Source organism: Phoca vitulina, unplaced genomic scaffold, assembly GCF_004348235.1.
Source record: "Phoca vitulina isolate PV1807 unplaced genomic scaffold, GSC_HSeal_1.0 scaffold1, whole genome shotgun sequence".
Classification (NCBI taxonomy): Eukaryota; Metazoa; Chordata; class Mammalia; order Carnivora; family Phocidae; genus Phoca; species Phoca vitulina.
The window spans coordinates 10768080-10794599 of NW_022589704.1; the positions used below are offsets into that span (position 1 = coordinate 10768080).

At 38.8% G+C, this 26520-nt stretch overlaps 1 protein-coding gene across 1 annotated transcript in view; it reads left to right on the plus strand.

Annotated features, from left to right (window-relative positions):
* The first annotated feature begins 214 nt into the window (after positions 1–214).
* The window catches only part of LOC116637779 (proteasome subunit beta type-4-like), a 58751-nt gene continuing 32445 nt past the window's right edge, over positions 215–26520 (plus strand). Inside the window, 1 exon segment of the mRNA XM_032413269.1 lies at positions 215–314. Coding sequence (XP_032269160.1) covers positions 215–314 — 100 coding nt within the window.

Below are 26520 nucleotides of genomic sequence, written 5' to 3' on the forward strand. Positions count from 1 at the left end.
CTAGGGTGGGGGGCACCTTGGTGGCTCAGTCAATTAAGTGTCCCTCTCTTGATTTCTGGCTCAGGTCATGATCTCGGGGTCAGGAGATCAAGCCTGGCATTGGATTCTGAATTGGGCATCAAGCCTGCTTAGGGTTTTCTCTCTTCCTCTGCCCCTCCACTGCCCACCACCCTCCTCCCCCCATCCAAATCCCTCAGTCAATCTGTCAGTTCAAATGTGTCGTTTGAAAGAAGAAGAAGAAGAAAAAGAAGAAGAGGCCATGGTGAAGTTACCACAGTCCCATCAGGGACATACCCACCAGGGCTGTCTCACGGGTATGTGAAGTACAGTGGCACACGGCCCCCATTCAGAAGGACCCCGAGCCTGGTTTAGGGCCAACTGTGCTGTTTTGAAATTCATAATAATCATTGAACGAGGGGCTCCACATTTCCGTTTTGCACTGGTCCCTAAACATGATGCAGCCCATCTTGACCTTCATGCAGCTTCATAATTCAACCTTCAAAACAGATTCAAGGGTCCTGGGCTAAGAGCCTTCCACAGATTAAAGTGGAGTGGAAGACTCTGGAATCCTATTTTGTAAGAGCAGCAGGAAGAAAGGCCTCCTTCCCTTTAGCCATTCCCAGGGCCATGGGCATTCCTCTCTCGGGAGCTGGCAGGGCCCAATGGCAACTGCACTGACCTTAAGAGAAATACTTTTGCAGTCCCCATGGTCACAATGAATCCACAGCACAACTGTTCTCTTCAGACCCCTGAGGCCATACCTGAAATTGTAACATTTAAATAATAAGTAACATCATCCTGCATATAAAACTCAAATCAAGCTTTAGCAATTCCTACATCCTCCTGCTTTGGAGCTTTCTCTCCTCCAGGATGTAAATGTTCCTTGGTTTCCCGGGGCTTCCTTCTGCACAATTTCATCAGGGTTCATCAGTCCCGTCTCCCAGCCGTCTATGGAGTTACTGATAAGGCAAACTCATAGACGAATTAAAATGGAAGTGTTAATAGCTGTTGACAGACCTGGGTTTGAAACAGCAGGACAATGAATGAGCTTCACCAGCCTTCTGGTCTGCTCATGTTCTGCATGTTGGTGAGCTATGCACACTCCAGCCAATACTCTCCACCCCAAATATCTCCCAGAGGCTGAGCAGTTCTGATATTTTCATGATCTGGAGGTTATTAGTCAGCTTATAATATGATATGAACCCCTACTAAAATACAAGTTACCAGGGCAAAAGAGTAAGCTAAGTCATATATCCTACGCATTGCTTGCACACAAGTGTGAGTTTATCACATGTTTTCTGGAATCTAGATTTTACAGTGATTGCAATGCTATTAAGGAGGGGACATAGGGGAAGACAGGAGGAAGAATTAGGCTCTCAACACCTCCCCAACAATCCAATTACTATTCTCTTGTCAGATCACTCTTCTCCCCTGAATACCTATTGCAAATCTCCTAAAATTACCTTGTTCTACCACCCCCACCATGGTTTCCTTTTCTTTTCTCATTTTTGGCAGAAGACAGTGGCTCTTGTTTTGTAGGGAAAAGATAAGCCAATGGGTGGGACTTCCTGTCATCCAAACATACAAACCTAGAGTAGCTTCACCCTCCCCTGCTAATGGAGACAAGGTCTATTCTGAATTGTCAACTGCTTCATCTCTGTCACCTTCATATTAGCACCTGAACATTGCAAACTTGTCTAATCATAAAAACAAAAACCAATCTTACCCATGATGGCAACCATACCCCCGCCCCGTAATATATGGCCCTAACTCTATCTTTCATGGTGAAGTGCCCAAAAGATTTCTCTTACTCCCCTTTGCCTCACTGACAATTTGGACCATTCGTACCATGCACCATCTGACTGTCCCCACCCTCCATGAGCACCCCATTAAGGTGGCCTCCACGTGATTCAATACAGTAGATGCTTTCCAGCTTTCATTCAACCTAATTTCTGGGCAGAATTTGACACTGACAAGTATTCCTAGAAATACTCTACTTTTTTGACTTTTCCTTCCATTCCTCTGGCCAATATCTCAATCCCTTTTTTTCCTGTTCTACCTCTTCTCCACTAATTGAAGCTGTTTGGAATATTTCAGAGCTCAGCACTCAGCATTCTTCCCATTTTAGTTTTTCCAGTTTATCATAGCGCATCCACTCCTATGACTTCCTTTACTATCTTTATGCTAATAGTAAAAATATTTCTGCCAAATATAATGTCTGTGTCAAATGTTTCTTTTCAGGACAAACCTATCTCCATAGCTTAGGCTTTATGTAACCCTGACGGTTGACATGCCTGCTGAGGAGTCTCCAGACACCTGAAACTTAATGTGGCTAAAACTGAACTCATGGTCTTTCCCCAAATACCTCTGCTGCTCTTCCCTCCAGAATGCCTTCTCTCAGTAGACGATGCCACCATCAACTCTGTTGCTCCTGCCAGGAATGTGGAAGTGATTCTTGGCTCCCATACTCCTTCAGCCCTTGCTTCTGATCAATTACTACATCATGATGCTTCTGACTTCAAAATATCTCTCAAAGAGGTCTGTTTCTTTCCCATTTCTCTTCACTGTCACCACCTCAGACAACAGCACCATCATCTTCACTCTACCTCCTGCAATAGCCTCCCACTGGCATCTCTCACACACAGAACCCAACCCCTCCAATCTAATCTTTGCTTAGAAACCAGAAGAAAGCTTTTCAAATGCTAATCACTGACACTTCCCCTTGGAACTCAACTCAATTTAGTAGCACCCTGTTACTTTTGATAACGGTCTGAGATCCTCATCCAGACTGTAACGCCTTGTCTGACACAGACACCTTGCCTGCCATATCCCGTGCCATTCCCATCGCCTATGCTCCAATCCCAATGGAACCTTGAATGGGACTGCTCCTCCTACTTACAGCCTTGGCGGTGTTGTTTCATTTCCTTGAAAATCTCTTCTTCCTAATCTTCACCTGGCTACATCCCACTCGTCTTAGAGTGTGCCACTTAAATATCACATTCTTAGACAATCGTCCAGTTTTTTATACTGGCCCCCTGCTTTGTATTTTTACAGTACCTATAATTCTCCTTTGAGTACTTGGCATGACTGAAATTATTTGCATAACTTCTACCTCACTACAGCTCTTAGCCAAAAAGCTCCATGAGGCAGGGATTATTATATCTGTCTCTTCCATTTCTGTGAATTCTGCACTTAGCTTTGCATCCTACACAAAGTGGGAATTTACTAAATATTTGTTAAGTAAATGAATGGGCAATTGGAACCTGCAGGTACTAAAATCCTACTTGGAAGTTTGTAAGGTTAAGACCAGGGCTGCCCTCAAGTCTGGGCGTTGTGCTCCTGGAAATAGCAAAGGGAGGATTAAATATACCTAGAAAAAAAATGAAAAATCTGGTTTCATAAAATTTTGTCAGCTTATGGCACTAGATCCCCACTTTATGGGTACACAACTGTGCTGAGAAACCTCTCCAAAGACAGGACTGTAATAAGTCTGCATGGCTCAGACAGCCTCTGTGCTTTGTGTCCGGGATGAATTGGTTTGAATCACTGCTCTACATGTCACAAGGTAAGTCCTAGGGCCTCACAAGCTAAGACTGTGCCACAGGGAGTCACACAGAGGCAGTGGGAGACTGAGTCTTCTCGTCCACCAGGCCTTCACTCATGGTGTGTATCTCAGTGAGCTATGGGGATTTTCAATTAATTTGCTGTTAATATTTTTTTCTACTTTTTCTCTTTTTGAGATTAGAAGCAGCAATGGCAATATCACATCTAAAATGTGCTAGCAACAAAATAGGGTGTTTTTTGTTTGTTTGTTTGTTTGTTTAATAAGTAGAAATATTTTACTGCATGAGAACAGATGCTTAAGCACTTGTTCCTCCTTTACATTTTAGCGTGTTGTTTTTCTCCAGATCTTTCTTAGAGGGCTAATTATATGTGCTGTGGGGGCATTTTCAGCTTTAACTGTACCAGCTTGTTACATGATGGTGCAAAACTAATTGGAAAATATGGTATTTTACAATATTGATTCACTTCCCAAAAAAAAGAAGGGGCCATGCAAGATATTTCCCGGTGCTGACTATAAAATGTCTGTGCCTCCAAATCAGTAAACTATAAATTAGTGAAAATATAGGGCTAGGATATGTGTGCCCATTAATTTAGATCACAATGCTTGTCTCCAGAAAGTACTAATAAATAGGCTTAATAGACACGAACCCTCAGATTATTATCATTAAAGGACAGAACATAGCAACATAACATTATTAACAGGATTTTTTCCATTTCTTCCATGTCCTGCTCATTTTTTCTTCTATTTAATGGAATGCTGTTTGTTTATGGCCATTTCTTTTCCAGCTGTACTAATAAGTCTCAGATAAAAATAGTCCTCTCTCTCGTTTGTATCAGTGCTGCTCGTATTCCTAAAGAGACTTTTTTAAAAGAAAGGGAGTAGTGTTGACCTGGACCCATGAGGCTTTATAGCACTCCCCGGCTTCATTTCTAGAAAAAAAAATGCAGAAGCTACACATGGTCTCAACTAAGGTTAGAGCAGGCATTAGTCTGCCTCCTCCAAAGAAGATTGAGAATCTCAAAATAATTTCTTTTAGCACCAAAAGCACTTAATGTTTAATTATGTATTCTACATTTTTATTCTGCCTTCATAGATAGCAGAAAAATGGACTCTGAGCAAGAGCAGGTCATTTATAGAAGCAACAGAGGAAAAAAAATATGTGCTGAATTTATGATGACCCCAGCAATGAAGAACTGCCAATAGGAATTAGATACCATTGTCAGCTATTCTATTGACAAATCTTAATACAAATAGTAAGGAAAGAACTTCGAGAAAATACAGGGATTCTGGAAAGATTCAGAGGATGCATCATTCTTTCTCTCCATTATCAACATGAATACCTCTGGCTCAGCTTCAGATATCCAAATGGCTGTGGGAGCACTCGATTCCTGGATATGAGAGAGGTCTCTACTCTGGGGATTGAGGAATCCCTAGGAAGAGACTTGGGAAGGGCTTTTCTGCCTTGGGCTTCATGAGATCCCAGTAAAAGAGAAATTACTGGGAAGATCAGAAAGGACTTGGCCTACAGAAATCTGTAGATAGACCTCTGGGGATTTGCAGGCAACAACATTGGACTCCTGTGTGTGTGCGCGTATGTGGGTGTGCATGTGCATGCCTGGATGGACCTCATCTCCTTGGTCTTCAAAAGAAAAGGCAGAGCTGAAAAGGTGAACTACTTTTATAATTCTCCCCACTTCTGAGGCTGAATGTGAGTAAACCAGGAAGGACTTTTCCTGCTTCTTGCCTATTAGCATACCTTCAGCCCACAAAAGTAGATGGTGATTCAACATCCATTCCTTCTGAGAGTTTGTGCACTGGGGATGCTTTCACAACCAAAGAGCGTTCCTGGAGAGAACCTAAGGGAAATAATGACCCATCTGAGGGAGGCAAACAGCCAGTGAAGGAAGACACCAGGTTAAGGGAGCCTCTGTAGGAGATAGTTGAGGATTCAGACAACACCACGTATAATAATGACATGGTAAAGAACAACTATGAAGATTCTGGTTCGGGTCAAAACAAGACTTTCTAAAATAGAAACTAAATGTTTGAAGTAGAAAATTCAGATGAGTGGAAGGATGGAATGCTTACTGTTGAGATTGAGATTAAAGGTCTGGAAGAGTGAGGGCAAGAATATTATTTCAAAGTACAGACCAAAAACATGAAAAGGGAGAAAATTTGAAGGCAAAGATATCAGATCTGGAGAATAGATTTCATAAATTTAATATACAAATCATAAGAATTTCAGAAGAAGGAAAAAAAAGGAAACTGATGAGAGATACACAATACTTAACTCTACTAATGACTGGAGAATGTGTCTCTGAGAGAAAAGATTGGCTTCTACAGAATGGAAATTTACACAGAGTTTCTGGAAAGAGTAGTGAGAAAATCATGTGCTAGTAAGATTATTGAGCTCTTAAGGATAAAGAGGAAAAAGTGGATGGTTTCTTTCAATTTTATCCATCATCTGTCTAGTAACTTGATAAGGGATAGTATGGTAAAATATTTTCATCAATGTGACATTTAAATATTCATTTATACAACTTTCTGAGGTATTTCTCTTTACGTGTTAGGCCCCCAATTTCACAAGCAAATCTATTATTTATTTTCCAGGAATGGTGATTAAAGAATATTTAATCGTACTGATCTAACTTGAAAATTCCTTACCTGAGAGGACTTTAAGTTCTATTTCATTGCATTGGTGGCAAGATTCTTCCTGAATTTATAATATATATCTTTTGTTCCAATGCATTAAACAGTTTAATAAAAGGAAATGAAATGTCCTCAAAAAGTTTAACTTTTTCACATATACAGCTTCCAATTCTCATGTAGAAATTATATCCCTATCCTAAGGGAACACTGTGCATCGTGTTTATATGGATAATTTCAACCACTTACGACTTTAAAGAGAAAAGAGAACCTGAAATTATAGGAAAGATGGATTTAAAAGCATAGCAATGATGGCAGTGGTCTGACCACTGGTGCTGTGCGTGCATCCGCAATTTTTTCTTTCCTGGGGCAATTTGCATAATAACGAGACATCAAGTACTTTTCATTAGAATTCAAAGGGATTTGAGAAATAAATGTTTGGTACAAAATGATAATATTTTAAAACATATATTATGGTCAACAAAAATATAATGTAAGTGTAAAATTAATGTTATGGAAACATAACCCATTATGCTTGAAGTGAGCAGTTGCTTCTAATTCTGCTTCTGTTTTCCGTGAACTGTAACCTCAGCCACCACAACAGAAATGCAAGTAAACATAAAGTGATTGCCTCATCCTCCCCTCTCCATCTTCATGGATTTGGGAAATCAGTCTTGTTTCCCTGGACAGCCCTCCTCCTTTTATAAAAGGAGTACAGTCATATTTCCATGTGAAGATTATTAGAGACAGTGCCTAAACAGTACTTAATATAAAACCTGGTACATTATAAGTGATATAAAAATATTAATGGTGATCGTGACTAATGTCATCTTTTTTTTTTTTTTTTTTTACATACATGGAAAAGGGCCAAGACCAAGGAATTTAGCAGTAGACACACTGGGTTCAAATTCTTCTCTGCCTCTTATTATCTTTGTAGTCTTGTAAAAATTAGTTAATTTTTCTGTGTGTCCATTTCCTTATCAGTAAATGACAGGCTAATGATTCTGTCTCAGTACTGGGTTGGGATTAAATGAGATTCAAAGTGGAAACTAACTAACAACAATCAGGCAAATAGAAAAAATGAATAAATGTTTCCTTTTTTTATCCTCATTCTCCCAGAACTACTTAACAATATATGTACTGACACATCAAATTAATAAAGAAAAACATTGGAATAGATGGTGTGCTTATATATATAGGTCTATCTATCTGTTATCTATCTATCTATAATTCATACATTTGCATGTGAGTGTGCCTTGCTTTGACAACAAAATGCTATAGGAAAACATGTAAGATTATATATATATAATGTATATTACATATATATATATATAAAATATATATTTGTCCAAAATGACAAAGTTATCAAAGGAAATATTTTAGTAAAATATTTTACTAAAGAATATGCATTTTAAATATCCCCTTCTAGATGTTCGACAGCTCTTATTAGACATGTCAAGGTCAGAGATGGCATGCGGTTCCCTTTCTGAAACTGATAGTTGTCCTGATTTTTTCCTTTAACTAATTTCATAAATAAGAAGTCGATCCCTGTAAACATATTTCATGGCATGGTAATCTTCATCCTGTTCACTCTACAGACCTGTGGCAACAAGAGGAACATTATACTTAACTTTTGTTGTTCAAATAAGGATTAAAATGTTATAAATTATCTAGAATATGGTATCTAATAAAATGGTGTTATTAATACTAAAATTTATTTTTGAACACTCATTACACTTGTCATAGATACTTTTGTATCATGTAAAGCATTTCTACTTTGAACTTTGCCATAGAAATTGCCTTCACCGAGGTTAAACACTGCAAATTTTTATGTTTTTCCAACGTAACAGGTGGAAGAAATCTTCAAAAAGATTAAGACACAGAGTTGGAGATGGGAAGAAGTTGGTATTTTGGTTACACCTGTGCATCTCTCACTGCTTAATGCCAACCATTCTCAAAGCACCCTTTGCCCCCAAATCTCTGGTAAAAATGTAACCAAACTGTGGTTGGCAATACATTTTAAACTCACTTTCTACTTCTCTAACCTCGCCAGAGAGTTCTCAAGAACAATACAGATGGTTTTATAAGGGCAGAGAGAAAAATGTGAAATGGAAATTAGCATATTATTTTGTGAAATAAATATCAAGAATAGTGATCTGGGGGCACCTGGGTGGCTCAGTTGGTTAAGCATCTGCCTCTGGCTCAGATCATGATCCCGGGGTCCTGAGATAGAGTCCCAAGTCGGGTTCCCTGCTCAGCGGGGGGAGTCTGCTTCTCCATCTCCCTCTGCCCCTGTCCCCCTCTTGGAAGGCAGCTGTGCTCACCACTATGCCACCAAAGCCCTGCCCCCGGCTTGTGCTCTCTCTCTCTCTCAAATAAATAAATAAAAATCTTGAAAAGAAAAAATAATCGTGATCTGTACTCGTGATGATCTGGATCACTGGAGAACTCCATTGCATCCAAAGAGACAAACTGATGAAAAAGAACCATTGGCTCCCTATCCTACCCAGTTAGGGAGGCCCCATCCTCTCTGGCAGCAAGAGGGAGTAGAGATGTCCGAGGAGGCAGTAGATTGTCACAAACACTAGCAACTCACAGCCACTTACAGAAGCCACCAGAAAAAGGAACTCCAGCATCACCCACGCCAAGCCTTTCACTGCGCGGTGATGGGAAGAGAGAGGATAAGCAAGGCTCCTTTGGATCCCCAAATGCTTGCCTCCTCCGTGCCGGTCACAACTACATCCATGGAAAAAACAGGTTTACAAGCGGTGACCAAGATGCTGACAGAATTCTCTTGAATTCCCAGCCCTGCACCTCCACAAACGCTCTCAGTCATTGTTTCCTGTAAAAACTTCACACACGCACAGCTATCCCTTCGTCTCTCAGGGCCCCACAATATAAAACCCCGTGACTCTCCATCAAGTGAGCAATTCCAATCATCTGACACACGCTCTTCTTTGCTACTGTATCCTAATTGTCTTTTATATATTCTAGTCCTACCAAAAAGGCACAACATCCAAATAACCCCTTAATCATGACTACGTAAAACATCTGTAACAAGGTATATTTCCCACGCAAATTACTTAACCAAATGCTGTTCACATTTAATAGTTATTTCTTTATTTTAATGCTACGAATTTATTAACATTATTATTATCCTTCAGAGACTCTTTTAATAAAAAATAGGCAAAGGAACAAGTAATCAAGAGTAACTTAATGATCTCATATAGTGACAGCCATGAGCGGAAATTAATTATAAAAATAAATGTGAAATTCATTTCCTTATTTACCCAGAAAAGTAGCCAGAGTTTCCACTGTAAATTCATCCCACAAATAAGCTTGCAAGTATGGACTTCATTGCAGCTTTGTTGGTAGTAGTAAAATTTTTTTAAGATTTTATTTATTTATTTGTCAGAGAGAGAAAGAGAGAGCACAAGCAGGAGGAGTGGCAGGCAGAGGGAGAAGCAGGCTCCCCACTGAGCTGGGAGCCTAATGCGGGACTCGATCCCAGGACCCTGAGATCATGACCTGAGCCGAAGGCAGACACTTAACCAACTGAGCCACCCAGGTGCCCCAGTAGTAGTAAAATACTTTAAATGAGTTACATGTCCACCAGTGGATATTAGTGAAATCAGAATGCATCTGTAAGTGGAATGCTATGTAGATAAAAAAAGATCTCCATATGTATACATATGTATAAACACCAAGATATAGTTTTAAATATTTTAAAGAAAAACATGAGGAACATTACACAGAAAGTAAGACTAGCTAAATAAAGGCATTTATTTTACCTGAAAAGACACCCCTAAAAATGACACCCCTAATAGCAGTTGCTTCTGTAGAGGAATCAAGACCAGAGGGCACTGTTTCATTGTATATCTCTCTTTTTTATTCTCGCAAGTTTTTATTTAAATTCCAGTTAGTCAACATACAGTGTAATATTCGTTTCGGGTGTAGCATTTAGCGATTCATCACTTACATACAACACCCAGTGCTCATCACAAGCGCCCCCCTTAATCTCCATCACCCAGTTCCCCCACCCTCACTCACCTCCCCTCTGGGAACCCTCAGTTTGTTCTCTGCAGTTAAGAGTCTGTTTCTTGATTTTCCTCTCTTTTTCTCCCCTATGTTTGTTTGTTTTGCTCCTTCAATATCACTCATCATCAGGGAAATACATAACAAAACTACAGTGAGATACCACCTCACACCTGTCAGAATGACTAAAATAACAACTCAGGAAAATGGGCATTGGCAAGGATGTGGAGAAAGGGGAACCCTCCTACACTGTTAGTGGGAATGCACACTGGTGCAGCCACTCTGGAAAACAGTATGGAGGTTCCTCAAAAAGTTAAAAATAGGACTACCCTACCATCCAGCAATTGCAGTCCTAGGTATTTACCCAAAGAGTACAAAAATACTCATTCAAAGGGATACATGCACCTTGATGTTTATAGCAGCATTATCAACAATAGTCAAATTATTGAAAGAGTCCACTGCTGATGAATGATTAAAGAAGATGTGGTATATTAATATTCAGCCATCAAAAAGAATGAAATCTTGCCATTTGCAATTTCGTGGTTGGAGTTAGCATAATGCTAAGCAAAATAAGTCAGGCAGAGAAAGACAAATACCATATGATTTCATTCATATGTGGAGTTTAAGAAACATTGTATATCCTTCTGTTAATTTTGGATTTTTACTTTTTTGCAAAAGGCCCATTTGCTTAGGAAATTTGTATTGCCCATCACGAATGAAGCCATCACAACTAATTCATAATCAACTAATGTTGCCAAGATAGCAGCATAGCTTTTCTATAAAGTTATTTTGGGCACTGAATTATTGTTTTCTTACAAATATATCAAAAGATATTCTCAAATTAAGGATCCTGCTTCTCTTAGAATATTCTTTCCCTTCTTTTATTTTTAAACTTGTTTAAACCTCCATTTAGGTCAACAATTTAATCATGACGTGTGGAATAGTTACACCAACACCTTCAGAAGAAAGACAATTAAGTAAAATGGCAAGAAAATGCCCATCCATGATGAAAACGAAACTTGAAAGAAAATTTTGAAATAATTATCACCATGGCGCAATTTAGGGGCCATTTTCTGGTACCGCCAGCAACATTCCTCAGTATGCAGAGAAATAAGCTCAGTAAAATGGAACTAAATGTAGAGTGTCAAGAAGCCCTCAGAGAGTGCTTTCATTAAAATCACATCAGAATTTGAAAGCTTCATCGGGGAACTGCACTTATCAGTTCTACTAGGGGGATTTGAACAAAAAGGGTTTTTTTTTATGAGGCAGGATGATGTCATGGTTGGGGCTGTGGTCTCTGCACTAGGACCACCCGGGGTTCAAGTCCCAGCACTGCTACTTCTCCTTGTGGGACTGTGAACAATTTCTCAAATGATCTGTACTTGCTTCTTCATTTGTTAAATTTAGATCGTGACAGTAGATTCCTTGCAAAGTGGCTGAGAAGACCAAGTGGTTTAGGATTAATGCACTTAGAACCATGCCTAGAACAGAGTGTTGCATAACCATTGATTATTTGGGTATTGGTGTTATTCTTCTATCTGTCAACAAATATACTTATTGAATTCTCATGCATACATCACTTTAATATGCAGAAACATCAAGTTAAAAAAAATACTGATTTATTATCAGAAACCTGTGTTCCATTCTGTGTCTATCACTTACTTGATAAGTGACCTTGGGCATGTCACTTAATCTCTGCTTCAGTGACGATGTCTAACTCCTCGGCTGAAAAATGGAGCTAATTCATCTGATTGTCTTGAAAATCAGAGGCAATTTTACAAAAAAAAAAGTAAATACTGATACTGAAACAGTATGTGCATGTAAAAATAGTAGTAGTGATAAGAGAAAGTATAATGGACGAAATGAGGAGGAATAGTAATTTATGTTAATTATAGAGAAAAAAGGAGAGCACAGAAACTTCAAGAAAGGAAAAAGAATATTTCCTAAGTCATAATGGTAGTATTCAGTCCTATTTTTCCCAAAGTACTTAAAAAATTTCCATATGCTTTTTTTCATGTTTTAAACATTTGCATAAAGGATATCACGCGATACATACCATTTTGCAAACTTTTTTTTACACTTAGGATGACTCTTTTTTGAGATTTATTCAACTTGATATATGCAGGACTGGTTCGCTTATTTTAAATTGCAAATAGAATTTCATTGTATTAATACAAGCTTTATTTATTTGTGACCTTGAGAAACAGAATTTATTTTGCTATTACAAATTGCACTGCAATGAATATGCTTGCTCACACAAGTATCTTCTTCACATGTGTAAGAATTTACTCATGAGTAAATTCCTAGGAATGGAATTGCTGGATTGTAGGGCATATGTATGTAGACTTGTATTAAATTTTACCAGATTGGTCCCTGGAGTGGTCATCTGTCTTATGAAGAATAGCAAGCAGAAATATTTTATAGTTCTATAATTTTTTTCCCTGCGTATTTATCCTTAAATAAAAGGTCACTGTCAAGGGCAGAGAATGACATATAAAGGACCAATCAGGGATGGCAAAGCAAGGGATGGTGAATCAGAGAAGAGCTATTATCACACCTACACCTAAGTACGCAGAAGGAGGGAGCAGGTGCCAGGGGCAGTGATGCAGAGGGTCACCTGACAGTGTCATGATTTCATGGAGCAAAAGAGCCAACCCTCAACAGGAAAAGAACCTGGGGTATGGGTACCCCAAACTCACTCTTCACCATCCTGCAAACACCTGCTAGGGTCTTTCATCAACCCAACCTAATAAGAAGTTAGAGAGAGGACGTTGATACAGAACTATAAAAGTCAGCAGGATGGACACAATGTGAGTATGTAGCTAGGAGATCAAAGCTATCCATGGTGTAAATCTCTTATATATTGCACACCTTTTCATCCTTTTAAAAAGTCTCACAGACATCCTTCTTCATCAATGACTTTGCATGGACACTTAGATAAGCAATGAGGATTTGCTATGTCTCTAGAAATGTCATTTTAAAAATATAAATGTGTACCAAATAGTCCTTGGTTTACCTGGATAAATAAACACTCAACTCCAGCCACTTTATAAAAAAAAAAAAAAAATCCTACTTACTGGGTAAAGTGTGAACAAAGGGACAGAACAAAGTCACACCATCAGAGAATGGGAAGCAAGATCCAATTGGCCCTTCTCCCTCAAGGTCATTATAACTGAAACTAGATCGTTTTATTTTCCTTAGCTTATTTAAAACTTATCATATCTTATAAACTGGGACTAATTAATGGTTTTCTGACTTATTTGGTCTTGGGAGACATATGCAAATATTAAGCATAGTTGCAGCTGGATCTTGCTAAGGTTACAAATTATATCTAATTCATCTATAATCTAAGCCAAAACATACACATCTAAATTTAAACATATTTAGCATGACTCATTTTGTTTTTACAGAAGTTGACATAAAATTAACAATATTCTTGCATGCTATTTATAAAATACATGTAAGCAATTATTTTAATGTGTGACTGAACTAGGGAGAGAGGAAATGAGTGGTTTGATAAAGCTATTATAAGTTCCTTAAAATATGTCCTTAAAATATCATCCAAGTTTGAAGACCTATCCAATACCTAAGTTATTCGCATACTTATTCTTAAAGTAGAAATGGGAATTAGTCCAATCATTCAAGAGAATAATTTGTTAATATTTACAACTGCTATAAAATAGGCACAAACTTCAACTCATGAGTTTCACTTCTAGGAATTTATTCTAAGAAAACAATTAGATGCTTAGACCAAGATTTATGTACAGAATTGTTTATCCATGGTGAAAATGGATGAGAAGAGGTTTCAAAGAAATAATGCAAGGGAATTTTCCAGGGCTGAAAGTAAACACAAATGGTCAAATTGAAAGGAATGCTAAGCAGGATGAATACCAAATACCCACAGCCTCACATGCCATGAATATTCACAACTTCCTGGATAAAAATAAAATCCAAAAAAATGTCCAGAGGGGAAAAGGTGCTATCACCTTCAAAAGAATGAGAGTCAGCCTAGGCTCACACTTCTCACTAGAAAGCACTGAATGCCTGAAAACAATGGAAGGGAAATTTGAAAATCTGTAGGAAATGTAACCCTCAACTAAAGTTCCAATCAAATGCAAGAATAATAGAATAAGAGCACAGACAGATGCCTTGTCTCAAGCTCCTAACACACAGAACCTTGAGCACCATTTCAGGAGAAAAAAGGGTAGAATATCATACATTGACTTTAAACAGGAAATGAGTTAGACAATTCAGAAATGTCTGAGTTTGTTTGCAAATGACCAGGTTAAACTTTCCGCCATCATGGACAATCGGGAGTTGAGAGGGAAGTTAAATTCAACTGTAAAAAAGTTATTTTTTTCTTTTTTCTTTTTTTATGCCTCTGAGTGTGTGGCTTGTGAAATTCATAGCTATTAATATAACAGTTGCTAATAGCAATTATTTCTGAATGCTTACTATCTGCCAGATACTTTGCTAACTCCTCCACATACATAATCATGTCAAATCCTCATAAATTTTATGGAATTTGGGTATTATGATCTCCATTTTATGGAGATAAACTAAGGTCCAGGGAAATTAAGTAATTTTCCTACAGTCACACATTTAGCAAGTGGTAAAGTTGGAATTATAACCAGATTTTTTTGACTCACAAACCCATCATCTTAAATATCAGTGCAAAACCTAGCCAAGGCCTAACTGATTATCCTTAAGAAATAATACAGATACCTTCCTCAACCTCCTAGCAAGTCAGTGTTTTCTCTAATATTTACAGTTTTTGTTGAAATAAATAATTAAAATCTTTACAATCTTGTAACATCAGAACCTTCGGGTATTGTCCTTTTAAATTCTTTCCCCGAAGCTACATGACTCATCTCTTCAAAATTTCCTCTTTGCTGAAACTTAGGGGAGAGAAAGACCATTTTCAATTAGATCCAGCACTCCCTGTTCTCTGCTGATAAGTTTGGAGAATAAGTACCTGTGTAAGAGCATTCGGAGTTGGCTAAATTCCTCCCACGGGCATCTTACACTGCCAAAACCTTCCCCAAAATCCTGGGAAGATGCTTGAAGGACAATTGTATTAGTGGAAAAAAGTAATGAAAGGATATTTCAGTGAAAGAGAAATATTGTTCTTTTCTACTAATAAAAGCAAACACTGAACTGCATGGAGCTCAAAATATATCTGACATTGATTACAGTCCACTCCTGGCTTTCATCTTAATGAGCCATTTATCTTCCATGAATATTTACATAGTTATTAGATGTCTTTTCTTCCCATTATTACCCACCTCTCTGAACTCAAACCCCATCCCCAATCTGGGATGGCAGATGTGGGCAGTTCTATGAGGATTTCCTTTACACAGCACAAGCCCAGTGTCAGAGGTAATTTGAAGTTCAGGTTCACTGCTAAACTGAATGTCGTCTGGGTGTCTCAATACTGAGTTAAATCCACAGCTGAAGGTTGCTTGGTCACGGTCCATCTTTTCTCTATTTTTAATTTAGGACATTTAATTTTGTCCCTGTCTATAAATAAACTAATACTATAAACAAGTGTATGTTTGTGATTGTATGTAACAAAGAAGGAATGAACAATTTGTTTCTCTAATTTACTTAATTCCATCTTTAATTACGCTTTCAAAGCATGTGTCGGATACAGTCATCTTGACCTTTTAGTGACCCTTCTTTTCTGTTCCTCAACTCTGCTCAGGCGAACCTTACAATTCTTTCTACTGTGTCTGGGTGTGTTCACTTTTACACTTAGAACATTTACAGTCACTGATTGGGAAGCCGACTGAACTTCCTTGCACTTGGGCAGGAGCCATTTGGTCCATGTCATTTTCTTACAGTTGACACACAACGTTGCATGAGTTTCAAGTGCATAACATAGCAATTCAGCAAGTGTATACAATGGTATGCTCACAGGTGTAGGTGCCTCTTGCAGCCACCTACTAATGCACCTAGGTGAAGGACTTTGCAAAGCAATGTCTCAAGTATTCCAGAAGTCTCCCCTGAGCTCTGAAAGGAGACCAGTAAGCAATCTCCCTCACTACCATTTCCCATTGCTTGCTCCGCTGGCCTTCATCCACATTCCCAGCTAGATTCTCTTTTGTGGAGTATACTTTGGCCTCCAGGGGCTTCCCAGCCTCCCGGCAGCCCTGCTTCTCCTTGAAGTATTACTGTTTGTGCTGATCAGTTGCATCACAAATATTAATGGAACACCTACTGAGTGCCCAGCACCATGTACGTATCAGAGATGAAAGAAAATTTCTTTCCCTTCTGGGTCTTACATTTCAGTGAAGGGTGCTGGAAAATATCATTTAAAACTAACTCTCCTTATCACCCCAGAAAATCTCTCTATAAAAGTAAAAGAGAAAGAAAGCACTTTTATTACTGAATAACCATTAAACCATAATGTGATGCCCATCACAGTCAATCCACTAAAGTCATTACCATGACAGAAAGAAATCGCGTCCTCTTACACTGTAAAGCAGATAAAACCCATTACGTGCATGTTCACAAGATAAATAATAACTAGTCCTCAAGTAGGAGGAAATGAAAGCAACACTCGTCATACAATCTACCCTAAATTTACTTGGTAATTGGGATAGTCACCTGTGTTTGCTAATGCCTTTTAAAAAATAACTTTCTCATATCTCTATGATCTGAAGTAGTTTGCAACTTGGAACCAGGCACCAGCTAAAGGTAAGGGTCCTATCCTCCCAGAAAACTAGGGACTAAGGGTTCTACCTTCCTTGATGATTGCATTGCAAAGAGATGGCTCCCAGGTCCTTAAAGAAGCCTTCCTAAGTCTTAAATTTGCAGGAGCCTTATTTAGCTTTTAAAAAGATTTACATACATTTCAAAGAGACAGGGAAAGAGCTTATAATTACAAGTTCTCTAAAGTAAACACGTTAAAAAGAGGGAGGGAAAGTCTCTTCCTTCATTTTCAACAGAGTGAATTAAGTTTCTTATTTTTAATTTGTATTTGCCCGGTAAAGGGAGATAGGCCATCAATAAGTGGATTAAAAAATGAATAAACATATTTAAACATCAGAAAAATTTCAAAGGAATGTGCTATAAAAAAATTAAGTAAGTTAACGCATCCTGGAGGTATGTCCTGGAGCTAAGCATCAAGGATGCGCTGTCTGAGCAAGTGACATTTGACCAGAGACCTGAAAATTCCAAGCACAGTAAGTACCGAGGCCTTGAAAGAGGAAAAAGACTGAGTTGTTCAATGGACTAAATGGGTCAGGATAAGTGGGCTGGAGTAAAATGTGGGGAGAGGAGAAGAATAAAGGTGAAGAGGAAGATGGGGGCAAGATCCTGAAGACTTCATAGGCCTCAGCATGGCGCTGAGATTGTATTCTGGTTCTAGGGGGGTTTGCAAGCAGAGGAATGACATGATCTAATTTATGCTTGAGAAAGATGCCTGGCTGCCCTGTAGCCCGTTGACTGCTTGGAATTGGTGACAGTCATTGGAGAGACATGTTGAGGAAGGAGTGGGGGCAGCGAGTAGATACAAAGCTGTTGTGGAGTTCAAACAAGCAAAGAGTTTGCAAGGACCAGGGCTGGGGCCGTAGAGGTGTTGAGTAGAGGGACAGGTTTGCAATACAGTTAGAATCAGAACTTATCAATGAACGGGATGCACCCTGCGTCATGGAGGGCATGAGGGAAAGAATGGAATTAAGCATGCTTTCAAGGCTTCTGGTCTGAGAAATGTGGTAGCTAATGGTGCCATTTATGAAAAGGGTGCGCACTTCGAGGGAGCTACAATTGGCAGAGAGAATTATGGTGTGCGTATCAGGCATTCAGGTGGCGATCTGAGAGTTCGGAGACTCTGAGGCTAGGAGAGGAATGTGCATTTGCATTTCCTGCTCCATGTTTGCTGTGATTTAATATTCCCGGTGGCCACTGTGGACTCTGCTGGACACCTATGCACTCCACGTATCAAAGTTACAGAATATTCTGTCGCCTATAGGTGATGGACAGATCTCTATTTTTGCTGTTACTTCCTCTTTATCAGGTTCAAAAGCAATGTTTCATGTGACTCCTTGTACTGACAAATTTGAATAAAAACCAATAAGCTAAAGTCAGCATCACCCCTCCTGCTCACTATACTTTCTGCCTGAATCAAGGCTTGTTTAGCCAGACGTCTTTTCCTTCTTGGCGAATTCTTCCATGTTCAGTTCCTGTATCAGGCACATCCTGGCTCAGCTGGATCTCTTCTCTGGGTAGCACAAGGACAACTCAAGGTTCTGGCAGAGTTGAGATCCTCCTGGGGATGAATATGTTTCCAAGGATTTTGACCATTCAGGTTGTTGGCAGAATTCAGTCTATGGGGTTGTAGGACTGCACTCTGTTTTTTAGCTGGATAAAGAGCTTGAAGTCACTCTCGGCTTCTAGAGGCAGCTCACATGGCTCAGCCTGTGTTCCTATCCTCTACCTTCAAAGCCAACCAGGAGTCCTTCTCATCCTTGAAATCCCTTTGACATCTTCTTTGGCTCCATCTTTTCTCTGCTTACCTCTTCTGATACCCTCTTCTGTAACCAGCTAGAGAATATTCCCTGCTTCTCAGGTCTTTTGTGATTACATTGGTGCATCTGAATAATCCCAAATATTCTATTAAGAACACTTATGTGGTAACCTTAATTCCATCTGCAAAATCCCTTCAAAGGGATTAGATTCATGTCCAACTGAATAACTAGAGAATGGACATTTCAGAGGGAAATCTTTTGAGTCCTGCCTATCCAGTTCTTCAGTTTTAAAGGGTCTTTTTAATTTTTTTTGAGGTTTTACACCATCTCAAAGGGCAAACTGATTAAGAACAAAGAGTGCCTACCACACTGCCTATGACCTAAGTAAGTTGACTTGCCAACATCATTTATTTTACATTAAAGGTTATAATACTGTTGAGTTCCTTGAAATTGCCCACCCTACAAACAGGAGTTATTAAGAAAGGAGTCTAATAAACTTTGAAAACAGACTGATTAATCTGACTTAGATGGGTTGAATAGTTTTGTTTTGTTGCTGTTATTTTTAGTGCCAAAATTATTAGGCATATTTAATTTATAGCAAAGAGCAGATGGGAATGGAAGGGAGGCTCAGAAGAGGCAAAAGGTACTTAGGTTTCTGCTTTAACAATGAATGGTTGCATTGGCTTTGAAGCCTGAAAGGTGAGGGGCTTAGCAGAGTCCCACAGTTCTGTGAGTTCCAACTGTGCAGCCGCCTTTTGAAATGATGAACCGTTGCCAACATGGTATTTAGAAATCCCAAAGAACTTTCTTACTCCCTTTCACTCCAGTCTTTCAAAAATATTTTTGAAGTGAAGACAAGTACCAAAGTCTGATAAAAAACCACTGTCAATGCGTTTGAATGAACTTTTACCTAGTCTCTACTAAATCCCAAGCACTATCTTGAAATTATCTTAAAGTCCCAGATCATTCGGTGGGGTTGTGGGGAAGTCTACACTTAAAACAGAAATAATACCTAGTAACTGGCCCAGGTCTGGTTGACCACACCAACACTCTCTCCTTTCATAGTTCTGTGGAAGGCAGACAATCCCCCCAAAAGTGCCAATGGTATTCGGGATCGGTAAGAGGCAAGGGAATTCCAAGGGTAAACAGTTAAAGAACTTTAGCTCTTCCTGATGTTAAAAAATCCGATGAGCTTGTTGGCTTATTGCATTTTCATTTTCAAAAGATATTTATTTATTTTTTTAATGGACAGGAGAGAGGTATGCTGTCCTTTGTCATGAGCAATCAATAGATTGTGTAATCACTTGGAGTTCTCCCCCTCTCCCACCTCATGATAAAAGTTTGAGAGTTATTCACATGCTATCTATTTGTAATCCAAGCTCAGGGAGAGCCTTGTGTTCCCACATAAAGATAAAATTCCATCAGAAAAAAAAAAAACCCAAATGTTTTTTGTACTCTGTTCCTCACTGTTTCCTTTCTCTTTGGGGCCTCCCAAAACATTTGTACTCAAGAATTTTTACAGGTTAATAAAAAGAAGCGGGTCTGGAGTGATAAATAAATGTGACCTGTAATATAGGCAGACACGATAAAGCTTATCCTCTGGGGACTGTGCCCAGATGAAATTATAAACGAACTCATTACCTATTTGGGAAGAGAGAATAGGCAAGCAACATGAAAGCAACAAAAGAAGGTTTATATTATTTTAGTTTAGTTTTTGGCTCCCAATGCTCATCCTTGGCCCTAGAGACAATTCCGTGACTCTTCTTGGGAAAGACAGAAATGAGACCTAGGAATACTCACTTTGTTTTTTTGCTTTGTTTTGTTTTGTTTTGTTTTTTTAAAGAAAGGCAGACTGCCACATGCAGTGCCTCATTTGGATGTGTCTGGAGTCTTGGAAGCTTGACTACCCTATGTTCCCCTATAAATGGACCTTGAGAGTTTGCTTGGAGGTTCTAGCAGGGGAGCGCCATTACTTGTATGCCCCTGACCAAAGAACAGTCCTCCTCTATCTGGGAAGGTCATCCTCTTTGAGTGACAGCTTCGGGAGGGATACACCTGGAGCCATGAGGGAGGAGGGGGACACCTGCCTAGCCAGCCAGATCAGCCAAATCAACCCTGGTGATCAATGGGGTGACAGATGTCACAGCCAGATCACCCTCACACCTGAGGACTACTCACTTTGATGCTTGCACTTGTGGTAAAAAGCCCGGACACACATCACCCACAGAGAGTAGACAGTCACCGCCAGCTCTATTCACACGCAGAGGAGACTGGCATTGTCTAAGACCCATTTGCCTCTTCTTACCACCAGCATAAAGCCTTCAGGATCGGAATCTACTAGGCCCCTGAGTAAGCTTGGTGTTGAGGTTTATCAACTCAGGAGAAAGTGTACCATTCCAAAGCCCAGGCAAAGAGCATTACACAATGTCATGATCTTTGCATGCAGTTCCAAATGCAAGATAATAAGAAGTGACTTTTTTCAATGATCAGACTGTTAGTGGACTTGTGTCTTTACCTTGTATTTATTGACTTCTGACTCTACAGAATTTCTTGCCCTTGTTCATTAAGATAGACAAAACAAATGCCTTCCACTCAAGCAGGATAACCCCTGCTGGGAGAAAGACACGTGCATCAGTGAAGAATTCAAGATGTGATCTACAGATAACATACAAGCAAATGCTATGGGAGTAGAGAGAAACATTTGATGACATAAAACTGGGGAGACCAAAAAATGTTTTGTGAAGGAGGTGGCTGCAGGATTGAACCTTTTCAATTATATAACCATAGACATACGTGATTTGAAAGATTGGAAAGAAGGTATTCCCGATTTGAGATTAGCGGCAGCACATTTCAGATGTGCAAAAGCACTTTGAGTGTTAGGAAATTACATGTGTGTCTGTTGGTGTGATGGTTAATTTTATGGTCAACCTGGTTAACCCACAGTGTTCAGATTTTGGTCAAATATGATGTTGATGTAAAGGTATATTTTAGATGAGATTAACATTAAAATCAGTAGGCTTCGAGTACAGCAGATTATCCTTAATCAGGCGGGTGGGCCTCATTCAATCAGTTGAAGGTCTTAAGAGAAGAGCAGAGATTCCCTAAGGAAGAAGGAATTCTGCCTTCAGACTGGCCTGAGTCCAGCTGGAGCATCAGCTCTTCCTTGAGTCTCCAGCTTGCCATCCTACCATGCAGATTCTGAATTTACCAGCCTCCACAACTGCATGAGCCAATTCCTTACCTTCGCTCTCTGTTTCCCTCTCTCCCTCTTCCTCTCTCACCCTCTTCCTTTCCCTCTCCCTCTACCCTCTCTCTTTCCCCTCACCCCCCCCAACCCCATCTATTTCTATATCTGTTCTTCTTCTCTGGAGGACTAACACAGTTGGGAAATTTTCAAGTGAAAAAAGGAAAATTGTGGAAGAGGAATGTGGGAAGTACACTGGAGCTCTATCATGTCCCGCCTGAGGTTCTAGTCTAAGGAACCTACTCTTTATTATTTGATATAGTAAAGCCACTCAGATTTTTAAGCAGAGGATTTTGGTGATGAGTTAAAAACGTTTCTATTATAAAGGGTGATTTTGAAAGCACTATTAACTAGAAAGAGTAGTAACGGTTTGGTTATTACTAAATAATTAATAACAGTTTAGTTGGTTGAAGGCCTGGAAAAGGGTATTAGCAATTAAGAGGGAATGTTAGCACAGGCATTTCCAAAGTTTTGGGCCTCCAGTAATAAATATTATGTAGATCAGAGTCATTTAATGGCACCACGTCAGTAGAATTTAGGGATTTGGGATGACACAGAGTGGACATACTGTGAAGTGCTTACTAACTTCCACTCCCACCGTTGGAGGCCACATGTTTGCCACCTGGATTGCTCCAACTCATCCAGTAGCAGGAATTCAACATCCTGAAAGTGTCATCTAGATCTTTCTCACATGAACCTAAAAGCCAATTCGAACAAGCTACAGCTTCTACCCTCCCACCATCCTTTTCTGTTGCTATTTCTCTTCTACTCAACTTCCTTACTTTCAAATTCCTACTCAAAGCCCACTTGGAGAAGTCAAATTTACTACTGCCTAGCTTTATAACGCCAGCCTGTGTGTCAAGATGTTACCTCTGGATGTTCTACTTAGAATCCTTGGGATACCAAAATGCCATGAAAGCACAAGTAGGGACAAGAGAGACCCCTTGGTTCATTTATTATGTCCCCTGTCTTTTGTGGACACAGGAGCAGAATCTCACAAAGTCCCTCATAAAAAGATTTGTCAGCTTCAGCTTCTTACTCCTATTTGTCTTTAAGATGCTCAGCATCATCTTATCTAGTTGCTCATGATGGAGTTTTCTTCATTAAATCTATTCCCACTAGAGTTTGAAAGATAAATATTCTCTTTCTATTCATCTAGTTGTCACTTCTTAATTTTTGAGTGACATATGGAACAAAACATTTTTATCAGCACGTAGATAAAAATCTCACTTCTATCCTAAGAGAATAAACAAATATGCATTCAAACATTGTTAAGCAAAGATTTTTCACTGAAGACATTTTAACATAATATAGAAAAAATAGAAAGACCCTAAATATGTAAGGATATCAAAGTTTTCTAAAGCAAATATATGCTCCAATCAAATTGAAAAGGTTAAATAAATGTTTATACACTTTTATGATATGTATCCATACATCATGATAATAACTTCTTAAAATGATGAAGTGGAAGATCATTTCTAAGAAATATTTACTGGGAAATGCAGGACACAAAACGGCACATGTTATTTAATTACAAACATGCATATATGTGTCTTCATATATTTCATGGCAAATTAAGTACTTCCTTGTATTATAAGTAACAAAGTTGAACTAAATATACCAAATGAAGTAATGATGATCTCTCTTTGGTGAGATATTTTTTTGTTTGCCTAGTTTTCAGCTTTGCACATCGATCATATATTACTTTCATAATCAGAGAAATGTAATCAATATAATTTTTAGGAAGGGCCAAGTTAAGCGAAAGCAGTGGAAGGGATAGTTACCCTGAGTGATTGCCCTCATTACATCAATATAGAAATCATTTAACCACCACGTGGATGGTACACATTTAGTAATTCACACATTACTCATAAATCTCTTGCTTTATGGTGTCTCTACAAAGGATCCAAGGTATACCAAGCAAGTCCATCCAACATCATGCAGTGAGAGAGGCAGTGAACCGTGGCGGAGTCAGACACGTGACTGTGGAAGCCGTACCCGGTGTTGCCACTGACATTACCAATGGACTTGACAGGACTCTTACCCTCTCTGAATCGGTTTCTACATCTTTGAAATGAAGAAGTAATACCGACCTTGCAAACACTTTGAAAAAAGTAAAACATAACATAATATATTACCTAGCGCATAGTTTCAATTAATGGCAAATTTAAAAGTAGTTGAAGTCATTACTCCTTCTACTATAAAATTAACTTGCTATGGTGATGCCACTCCGCAAGACAGGGGAGGTAAAATTTCGGTAAAAATCCTTATGATCATCATCAAAGTAACAGTAGTAATAATGTTAACATCAGTCAGGGGTTTGGCTGAATGTTTCTCCATATTGAGATGCTGTACATACAACACAGGGAGTCAGCATTTTTGCTTGGCAAAAAAATAAAGTTAATAATAATACAAATAATAAATGGAACCAGGTGGTTATAACTAAAACAAACAAACAAACAAACAAAAAAAAACCCACCTCCGATACCGATAATTTATTTGGATAAATAATTCAATTATAACTGCCTAAAAAAAAAGAATGAAAGCTTTTAAAATATTAGTAACTCAAATCTCATGCAATGTAGTGAAAATAAAACATACAAGTGTAACCACTAATTGGAAGCTATTTCAGCAAGAATGTCTGAAGGCTATCAGGCTGTGGTTACGACATTATACTATACATTATCATGCAGCAGGAGACAACAAGCATTAGGTGTTAGGTGGTTGCCCAGTGGGCATGAGGTGTAACTGGAACTGAGGGCACAGGAGAGAAAGTAGTGGTTGCCCAATCTTCGTTTTTTGTTTTTAATATTTATTTATTTATTTTGAGAGAGAGAGAGAGAGAGAGAGAGAGCACATGCGCACCTGCACGAGTGGGAGGGGCAGAGGGAGAGAGGATCTCAAGCAGACTCCACACTGAGCGCGGAGCTCCACACGGGGCTCGATCTCCCGACCCTGAGATCATGACCAGACGCTTAACCAACTGTGGCACGCAGGCGCCCCTGGTTGCTCAATCTTTGTGATTCTACCTATGCTCACATTAATTAATGTCTAATCATTTGGTAACAGACTAAATTATTTCTGTTATCTCTTATTTTCTACATAAGACTATTAAATATTAGGGGATGATATCTGAGACAAAAAATATATATATAACCACTCAAGAAAGAACGATTTTCAAAGCAATGAAATAAATAATGTATACATAAAGAAGAGGGGAGCAGGGTAACATTTATTTTAAAAACTATGTAACAACACAAAAGAATAGACCCTAATTTCCATTTTAGAAGTAGGAAACTGAGTCTCAGAGAATTCAAAGTTCTGCAGCTGCTTAGTGGCAGAGACAGAATTCTAGCCCTCATTATGAAGTGTCTGCCTTCCTACAAAGGTCTTGATTATTTTTTTCACAACTAAAGTATAAAATGCCTGAATCCTGCTTATCTGCATTGCTGACAGGTGTGGACAACGCAGCTCTGCATTTATAAACATGTGAGACAGTAGATAAGCAGATGTATTCAACAGTTTTCTCGTCTGCCAAACCTGCCAATTGTTTGCAAAATGTTCACATGCCCCTGACTATCTTTGATCTTGGTATTATTAAGTATCTCAAAAACTAAATTGCAAAAAAGCTGAAGTATCTTCAAACCCAGTAAAACAATAGCTGCTATTTCATTGCCCATACAATCTTCATAAACGGCTCCGTGCATAAAGCAAATTCACATAGAATATTATGAGTAAAATATTTTACAGCCTTTTGGGATTTCCTTAGAATCCAGTGAATCATCCGTGGCCAAACACAAGGACAATCTGTGCTCTCTATGGGCATATCAACATTGCATGAATAGAACCAAGAGGTCTGATGATAAATCCACTTTTTTTCTGGATGATAGAAATTATTTCATGAGAAAAATTGAAAAGAGAAGTGAAGGATAGCTTTTAAAACCCAAACTGAAGCCGTATTCACTTTGTTTCACTGCTAGCTTTATACTTGAGCACAGTAAAAAAAAATATGATTCTTCTCAGTTTCCTTTGTACTGGTCCTTCCCTTATTCACATACCACCACCTCTGGTCTTGCTAAAACACAAATGTGATTTTGAAGAAATTGTAGAGCTCTTTAATTTCAATAGAAAATAATAATATAGGCCACTATTATTTGGGTTTAACTTACTTGAAGAATAGCACAGTGGTAAGAAGTGGTAAGAAGCATGACTTCTTGTGTCAATTGTCTCTGTTTGAATACTGTTCTGCAATTTACTAGCTATCGGACCTCGGCAGGTTATTTATCCTCTTGTTTCTTTAGCTTTTCTGGGCTGTGAAATGGTGATAAATTGTTGTGAAGATCAAAAATTAACATTGTATATGTTTAAACACTTAGACTTTCATTTTGGACTAGGACAGCACATTTGATCTCCTACCAACACCGTTGCTGAGAGCAACTATAAAAGCTGGATAAAATTAATTTAAAAACCATTGAAATGTGTCAGAAGGCAGTCAGGACTTGAGACGCCAAGATCCCAAATAGAAGGGAGACCCATTGAGGTGAATAAGACATTCTGCA